This window comes from Sebastes umbrosus, chromosome 20 (genome assembly GCF_015220745.1).
Source record: "Sebastes umbrosus isolate fSebUmb1 chromosome 20, fSebUmb1.pri, whole genome shotgun sequence".
In the NCBI taxonomy this organism is placed as follows: domain Eukaryota; kingdom Metazoa; phylum Chordata; class Actinopteri; order Perciformes; family Sebastidae; genus Sebastes; species Sebastes umbrosus.
This window is the reverse complement of record NC_051288.1, coordinates 20,265,241-20,274,157: the sequence shown is the minus strand read 5'-3', so window position 1 is coordinate 20,274,157 and position 8,917 is coordinate 20,265,241. Positions and strand designations below refer to the sequence as shown.

Genomic DNA, 8,917 nt, shown 5'->3' with positions numbered 1-8,917 from the left:
TGCTTTATTCACCTGTCATGTATTCACAGAGCTGTAAAGCTGTCAGGACTTCAGAGTAACAGAGATCTAACTACACGTGTTGCATGTTGTTACTACCAGTTATGTTCTCTACTCACACAGGCGTGGAGGCCGTCAGCCTGCTGGGTCACAACAATGAGAAAGTGCTCCACTGTGTTCTCCTCCCATGATGCAGAGCTGTGATCCTCCTCAAACAGGGAGACCATCTCCTCCAGGATCTGAACTGTGAAACTCAGTTTGTCCTCAGCCTGGAAGAACAACATCAATCTCAATATAAAAACACATTTATGACATTTTTTTATTTTTAAATATTTATTCCAAAGGTTTGAGGAAGACTTACTGAAGCTTTGGAGGCCTGGCTGTACAGATCATTAGGGAAGTCCACTTCAGCCTCCTCAGTGGTGTTAGTGGAATTATTAGCCTGCATCACACAAACACACATCATGAAGTAAACAGACAGTAAAGTAAACTCACTGAATGATTTTAAAGAAGTCCACTTACCATAGCATCTATTAGATTCAGAGAGTTCAGACTGTGCTGACTGAATTTATGATCCATCCATCTGCAGCTCAGTGAGGAGGCTGAACTGAACACACTGACAGACATGAGACACACTAACAACATCCTGCTGAGCATCTTTAAAAAAGAGACTAGTTGTCTTTGTGTGGATGCAAATAGAGATATTAGTCTTGTGAAGTAGTTGATGTGTTGGAGCAGAGCTGCAGAGCCTCATTTATACTGCAGGACGCACCTATTTCACTTTCCTCACCTACACCTGCTGCTGCTGCTGCTGCTGCTGTGGGGCTTTCAGCGGTCAAAGTCAACCTCAAGTCACAGAGATGTTTAATGTCACTCACATTTCAGTTTCTAATTAGTGTCTTAATGGGGAAAAAAATCCCACAATAAAAGCATAAACAAATATCACAGCACAGCTAAAATTTCACGCATTTTAATAACATAGTAAATGTATAATAGAATACCTTAAAAAACACAAAGACAAACAATTCTCTATTAATATTATTACAATTGTTTATTATTCGATATTGGAAATTATGGGATTATTATAGGAAAATGATTGCGATTTTTAAGGCTAAATAGAAAATTGTTTTTAAACACAGAAATGCCACATAGAAAATTCCTATAATAGAATAAAAGCATAAACACAGCTCATTATTCATCATCACATTGATTTTGTTCGATAGGGATCATTTTGAGAGTAAATGGGAATATTTATGGCAATTTTTTAAAGTACACATAATTAGTTTTTCTTGAATGAAATCCGTGTTGCTGATAATTTTTTTTTTTTTTTTTACATTTATTTATTATGAACTTGTTTTGTTATTAACTTAACTTGTTTTGCATTTTGGATATTTGAGGCAATAAATTCTTCTTCTTCTTCTTCTTCTTCTTATAATATCATTCTTCTTCTTGTTCTTCTTCTTCTTCTTATTATTATTATTATTATTATTGTTATATCATTATTATATATATTTATTTAGTTTTAATTCAGTCTGCAGGATCTCCCTGCGATGCAAAAAATATGCGTTAAAAAAACGACTTTTCTTCAGCCTATTTTTGGTTTAATAACATTTATTATTCATAATTAAAAGTGTAGATTTGACTGCAGCATCCACAAACACAAACAGAAAGCGCTCCTCCATGCAGAGTGAAAACGGAAGTGCTGCGGCCTGCGTGACGTGACATGTGACGTCATCAGACTGCCGTGTGAAAATCACAATGTGTTCATTGATTTGATTGCATGCTGTCTATTTTTTAAATGTATGTTTTTTTTTTATTTAGTTATTTGTGTATTTATTGATCATGTACACTGTTAAGAATTTCCCAGTAAAATAACAGTAAAGAACTGGCAGCAGGGTTGCCTTTATGTAAAATTAACATTATTATACTGTCGCTGAAATTTACAGCTTTGTACTGTTAATGAAAAATACAGTTTGAACTGGTTGTTTTTTTATTAATTTCACAGTATTTTACAGTTAATTTACTGTCTAAAGATACATTATATAGCTGTTTTTAACCTTTCTTTTACATCATCTTACTGATTTGTTTTAATGCACTATTTAGGTTGTATTTTTTACATACATTTTAATAAACATTATTTTATTCCTAGATGAATAGACTTAGCAGGTTACAGACATAGGAATAGTCACACTAAATACAATTAAAGGCACTTGTTAGGAAAAAGGCTATAATAGACTTGTTGACACTTTTCCCAAAATGTCTGTCTATAGCTGGCTACAAGCACAGAATGCAAACCAGAACAACATGTGAGTGAAGAACAATAAAGCTAATTCACTGATTTTACAATCATGTACAATGTACAAGCCTCACATGAGCAGATCAGGTCCCAGAATTAAAAAAATACTGCATGAAACTGTTATTGATGATACTTTAGACAGCTGATCAGCAGTAAAGTGCTGTTTTTAAGAATGCATTATAGTTCAGTTAAAAAACGGCCTATGAGCGTAATTTAACAGGTTTTCTTTTGTATTAACAGTAAAGCACTGTTTTTAGCAATAACAGGTTAATACTGTTGAAATCCTGCTGTAAATGAACAGCTATTGTTTAGATAATCTGTAGATGCATTGACCAGTGAAGGAGAATCCCCCTGTCTGGTTCTCATGTTTAAAGCCTCCATTATATTATAGTTCTCAATAAAACAAGGTGAAATGTCATTGCAGGTTCACATGAACGAGCGTCACAGCTCGAGGCCGCGGTCACGAGCAGCTTTCATTTTCTGTCTGGGAACTTCCCTTTTTATCACCTAGTGGACTCAATCAAAGCTTCATCATGTTAGACCTGCTGAGTCAGGATTATTATGAGTCCACACAGAACCAATGATGCAATTATGACAATAGAAGAATTAATATTATTTTTATATATATTTTTATTTTTATATTTATTTATTTATTTATTATTTTTTTCTTTAAATAGTAGGCCTAATGGAGAGTGTGCAGACTTGGAGATGAAATCTGCAAAAAAAAAAAGAAATGTTGAAATAGCCCCAGATCATCATCCTATTAAAATCAGTCATATCACAAATAATTTGGGGTGTCTACAATTTTCTATTTGTTTTTTAAAACTCGCTTTAATATTCCTATAATAATCCCATCATTTTCCAATATCGAATAGTAAACAATTGTAATATTATTTATAGTGAATTGTTGTCTTTTAGGTATTCTATAATATGCATTTTCTGTTTTTACAATACAGAAGACCTTTTTAATATGTATTAAAATGCGTGATATTTTAGCTTCACTGTGATATTGGTTTATGCTTTTATTGTAGGAGATTTTTTTCCCATGAAGACACTAATTAGAAACTGAAATGTGAGTGACATTAAACATCTCTGTGACTTGAGGTTGACTTTGACCGCTGAAAGCCCCACAGCAGCAGCAGCAGCAGCAGCAGGTGTAGGTGAGGAAAGTGAAATAGGTGCGTCCTGCAGTATAAATGAGGCTCTGCAGCTCTGCTCCAACACATCAACTACTTCACAAGACTAATATCTCTATTTGCTCAACACAAAGACAACTAGTCTCTTTTTTAAAGATGCTCAGCAGGATGTTGTTAGTGTGCCTCATGTCTGTCAGTGTGTTCAGTTCAGCCTCCTCACTGAGCTGCAGATGGATGGATCATAAATTCAGTCAGCACAGTCTGAACTCTCTGAATCTAATAGATGCTATGGTAAGTGGACTTCTTTAAAATCATTCAGTGAGTTTACTTTACTGTCTGTTTACTTCATGATGTGTTTGTTTGTGATGCAGGCTAATAATTCCACTAACACCACTGAGGAGGCTGAAGTGGACTTCCCTAATGATCTGTACAGCCAGGCCTCCAAAGCTTCAGTAAGTCTTCCTCAACCTTTGCAATAAATATTAAAAAGTGTTATAAATGTGTTCCTATAATGTGATTGATGTTGTTCTTCCAGGCTGAGGACAAACTGAGTTTCACAGTTCAGATCCTGGAGGAGATGGTCTCCCTGTTTGAGGAGGATCACAGCTCTGCATCATGGGAGGAGAACACAGTGGAGCACTTTCTCATTGTTGTGACCCAGCAGGCTGACGGCCTCCACGCCTGTGTGAGTAGAGAACATAACTGGTAGTAACACGTGTAGTTAGATCTCTGTTACTCTGAAGTCCTGACAGCTTTACAGGTCTGTGAATACATGACAGGTGAAATATAAAGCATGTTAAATATTTATTTTCTTGTAATGAATTTAGATTGGGAATCAGAGCAACAAGAAGAAGAACAAGAAGCTGCAAATGTATTTCAAGAGACTCTCACACCATGTCCTGGAGCGAATGGTAAGTCTATCCATCTATCTATCTATCTATCTATCTATCTATCTATCTATCTGTCCGTCTGTCTATCTATCTATCTATCTATCTATCTATCTCTAATGCTGGTGTTGTTGTGTGTGCAGGGCCACAGTGCTGAATCCTGGGAGCTGATCAGGAAGGAAATGAAAACCCATCTGACGAGAGCAGACCAGCTGGCTTTGTCTGTACTCACCAACTAAAATCTCTCTGTCACATTACCAATGTGTTCATTTATTAGCTTGCATGCAGTCTATTTATTTATTTATCTATTTATTAACATATTTATTAATTAAATTATTGAGTTGTGTGTGTATTTATTGATCATGTATTTGATCAACATGCTTATTTTTTTGCTTTGCTTTGAGCAAAATGTTATATTTTTCTATATTTCTTATCAATAAAATAATATTTCTTCAAGGAAATGTGAATATGTTTATTGTTTTTTTATTCTTGTTACATAAACAAAAGGGACGTATATTTTTTTGTTTTTAATGAGTTAAATCAAACAACAGGCAGGAACGTGTGTTTCTATAGTAATACCTCTCAAGGTACTTCCACCTACTGAAGGTACATATGACAGTAAATCATCTGGACAGAGAATTAAACCTGAATATTAATATGAGTGAACAAGTACAAGTTTAAACTTTTTAAATATCAGTTCTTTAACAGATACTTAAGGCCTCCTTGTTCTTTCACTACGGCTAAATAGGCATCATTATCTTATATAACCCAGACACAGCAAACACAAAAACACCTGCAGCTACTGAGTCTGTTTTTGTTACTGTATTCATCTGATTTGTTACTTTATCATCAGATTTATCTAAAATGTGTCTAGCATCACAATGTTAACACTGTTTCACATATCAAAACATAACACACTCCATTGTGTGTTAGTCTGTAATATTCTTGCACATGTTGAACTTTCCACATCTACATTTGCACATTTACTACCTCAATTATTTTTTATTAAAGAACAAAACATTGTAATTTGCACACTTTGCTTATGTATATAGTATGTTATTGCACACTTGCCAATGTACATAGTGGGTTATTCTATGTTTAAAATTTAGATTTTTTATGTTAGTTTCAGTAGTCAGGTATATTTATAGTGTATTCCCATATTCTTTATATTTTGTATTCTATAGATATATTTCTTTAGTGTTGACATGTACATTTTATGTACTGTTCCTGTGCATTGCTTGCATAACCTGCTGCTGTAACACAATCATTTCCCAATTTGGGATCAATAAAGTACATCTATCTATCTATTTAGCCAGGCAATAAAGCAAACATACTGTATATATTAACTGCTGCAATATGTTTTATCACTTTGCTTTCACATTCAGTGCTGCACAAGTAGCTAAAACTAAACATGTCTGTAATCTGTTCAGTCTGACCTGTGAGACTAAATTTTGTGTTTGATGTAAACTGATTATTATCAGCCAGAGACGGCATCCTTTTAATATGTGCATTTTGAAAACTTAATTCCTGCATTCTTAGAGCAGATAAGTAGCAGTATAGCCAGTGTATCACCTGTACCATTTATTCCATACTGCCAGTGGTGGAAGAAATACTCCGATCTTTTACTCACATGTAAGTCAAATTAGCAGTACCACAGTAATTACAAGTAAAAGTCCTGCATTCAGAATTTAGTAAAAAATATGAAAGAATTATCATCAAAATATACTAACTAAATATACATATAAGTACCGAAAGTAAAAGTACTCATTATGCAGAATATCTTCTGAATGATTATATTAGTGGATTATAATCATCATATTTAATATTTCTAAATATATTAATATTTTTAAAAGCCTATTATTGTGCACTCGTACTTAGTTTTAATTCTCTGCCCTGATGATTTACTGTAATATGTACCTTCAGTAGGTGTAAGTACTGTGAGAGGTTTTACTATAGAAACACATGTTCCTGCATGTTGTTTGATTAAAGTCATTAAAAAGAAAATTGTGCATCCCTTTTGTTTATGTAACAGGAATAAAAACAATAAACATATTCACATTTGCTGGAAGAAATATCATTTTTATTGATAAGAAATACAGAAAAATATATTTGTTTTATCAAAGCAAAGTTAAAAAATAAGCATTTTGATCAAATACACGATCAATAAATACACAAATAACTCAATAATTTAAAGATAAATATGTTAATAAATAGATAAATAAATAAATAGACTGCATGTAAGCTAATAAATGAACACATTGGTAATGTGACAGAGAGATTTTAGTTGGTGAGTACAGACAAAGCCAGCTGGTCTGCTCTCGTCAGATGGGTTTTCATTTCCTTCCTGATCAGCTCCCAGGATTCAGCACTGTGGCCCTGCACACACAACAACACCAGCATTAGAGATAGATAGATAAATAGATAGATAGATAAATGAATGGATGGATGGATGGATGGATAGATGGATAGACAGACAGACGGAGAGATAGATAGATAGATAGATAGATAGATAGATAGATAGATAGACAAATAGATAGATAGATAGATAGACTTACCATTCGCTCCAGGACATGGTGTGAGAGTCTCTTGAAATACATTTGCAGCTTCTTGTTCTTCTTCTTGTTGCTGTGGCTCCCAATCTAAATTCATTACAAGAAAATAAATATTTAACATGCTTTATTCACCTGTCATGTATTCACAGAGCTGTAAAGCTGTCAGGACTTCAGAGTAACAGAGATCTAACTACACGTGTTGCATGTTGTTACTGCCAGTTATGTTCTCTACTCACACAGGAGTGGACGCCGTCAGCCTGCTGGGTCACAACAATGAGAAAGTGCTCCACTGTGTTCTCCTCCCATGATGCAGAGCTGTGATCCTCCTCAAACAGGGAGACCATCTCCTCCAGGATCTGAATTGTGAAACTCAGTTTGTCCTCAGCCTGGAAGAACAACATCAATCACATTATAGGAACACATTTATGACACTTTTTAAAAAATATATATTTATTGCAAAGGTTGAGGAAGACTTACTGAAGCTTTGGAGGCCTGGCTGTACAGATCATTGGGGAAGTCCACTTCAGCCTCCTCAGTGGTGTTAGTGGAATTATTAGCCTGCATCACAAACAAACACATCATGAAGTAAACAGACAGTAAAGTAAACTCACTGAATGATTTTAAAGAAGTCCACTTACCATAGCATCTATTAGATTCAGAGAGTTCAGACTGTGCTGACTGAATTTATGATCCATCCATCTGCAGCTCAGTGAGGAGGCTGAACTGAACACACTGATAGACATGAGGCACACTAACAACATCCTGCTGAGCATCTTTAAAAAAGAGACTAGTTGTCTTTGTGTTGGAGCAAATAGAGATATTAGTCTTGTGAAGTAGTTGATGTGTTGGAGCAGAGCTGCAGAGCCTCATTTATACTGCAGAACGCACCTATTTCACTTTCCACACCTACACCTGCTGCTGCTGCTGTGGGTTTTTCAGTGGTCAAAGTCAACCTCAACTTACAGACATGTTTAATGTCACTCACATTTCAGTTTCTAATTAGTGTCTTAATGGGAAAAAATATCTCCCACAATAAAAGCATAAACAAATATCACAGCACAGCTAAAATATCATGCATTTTAAATACATAGTAAATGTTTAATAGAATACCTAAAAAAATGCAAAGACAAACATAATTCCCCATTAATAATATTTTAATTGTTTACTATTCGATATTGGAAATTATGGGATTATTATAGGAATATTATTGCGATTTTTAAGACCAAATAACATTTTTTAAAGTTTTTTAATCACAGAAATGCCAGTTTTTAAAAAGCCACATAGAAAATTCATATTACAGAATAAAAGCATAAACACAGCTCAATATTCATCATCACATTGATTTTGTTCGATAGGTTACATTTTGGGAGTAACATGGGAATATTTTTGGCAATTTTTAAAGGACTCCAATAAGTTTTAATTAAGATAGGTTATTTAACTTGTTTTGCATTTTGGATATTTGAGGAAAGAAATTATTATTATTATTATTATTATTATTATTATTATTAATAATAATAATAATAATAATAATAATAATAATAATAATAATACGACATTATTATATGTATTTTATTTAGTTCAGGCTGCAGGCTCCCATTTATGCAGGCTTTACATTTATTAATTAAGAAAAGTTATTTAACTTGATTTGCATTTTGGATATTTAAGGCCAGAAATTATTATTATTATTATTATTATTATTATTATTATTATTATTATTACTACTACTACTAATAATAATAATAATAATTATTATTATTATTATTAATAATAATAATAATAATAATAATAATAATAATACGACATTATTATATGTATTTATTTAATTCAGTCTGCATTTATTAGTATTTATTATGCATGATTGAAACTGTAGATTTGACTGCAGCGTGTCCACATATCAATCAAACACAAAGAGAAAGCGCTTCCCCAAAGTGAAAACGGACGTGCCTGCGGCCTACGTAACGTAACGTGTGACGCCATCAGACTGCCGTGTGAAAATCACAGTGCCCGTCATGACGTTTCTGAAGAAGAGGTGAGAAGACAGGTAAGCCT

At 33.7% G+C, this 8,917-nt stretch overlaps 2 protein-coding genes across 2 annotated transcripts in view; one reads left to right on the top strand and one right to left on the bottom strand.

Annotated features, from left to right (window-relative positions):
* The window catches only part of LOC119479852, an 8,211-nt gene extending 396 nt beyond the window's left edge, over positions 1-7,815 (bottom strand). Inside the window, exons 1-8 of the mRNA XM_037755821.1 lie at positions 7,507-7,815; positions 7,346-7,426; positions 7,105-7,254; positions 6,872-6,955; positions 6,600-6,692; positions 520-654; positions 359-439; positions 117-266 (exon numbers count right to left, since the gene is read on the bottom strand). Of these exons, the coding sequence (XP_037611749.1) occupies positions 117-266; positions 359-439; positions 520-654; positions 6,600-6,692; positions 6,872-6,955; positions 7,105-7,254; positions 7,346-7,426; positions 7,507-7,641 (909 nt within the window). The 5' untranslated portion in view covers positions 7,642-7,815. The remainder of the gene's footprint in view (positions 1-116; positions 267-358; positions 440-519; positions 655-6,599; positions 6,693-6,871; positions 6,956-7,104; positions 7,255-7,345; positions 7,427-7,506) is intronic.
* Positions 3,586-4,584, top strand: LOC119479401 (interferon a3-like). The gene is made up of 5 exons (XM_037754946.1): positions 3,586-3,720; positions 3,801-3,881; positions 3,965-4,114; positions 4,257-4,340; positions 4,460-4,584. The coding sequence occupies exons 1-5, from the start codon at positions 3,586-3,588 to the stop codon at positions 4,553-4,555; spliced, it is 546 nt and encodes a 181-aa protein (XP_037610874.1). The 3' UTR covers positions 4,556-4,584.
* Positions 7,816-8,917: the final 1,102 nt, after the last annotated feature.

Excerpts from the sequence above, each read along its gene's own strand:
- LOC119479401 (XM_037754946.1), top strand. The coding sequence starts at position 3,586 with ATGCTCAGCAGGATGTTGTTAGTGTGCCTCATGTCTGTCAGTGTGTTC. Across the intron at positions 3,721-3,800 it reads TGAATCTAATAGATGCTATG|GCTAATAATTCCACTAACAC; the intron begins GTAAGTGGACTT and ends TTTGTGATGCAG. Across the intron at positions 4,115-4,256 it reads CTGACGGCCTCCACGCCTGT|ATTGGGAATCAGAGCAACAA; the intron begins GTGAGTAGAGAA and ends TAATGAATTTAG.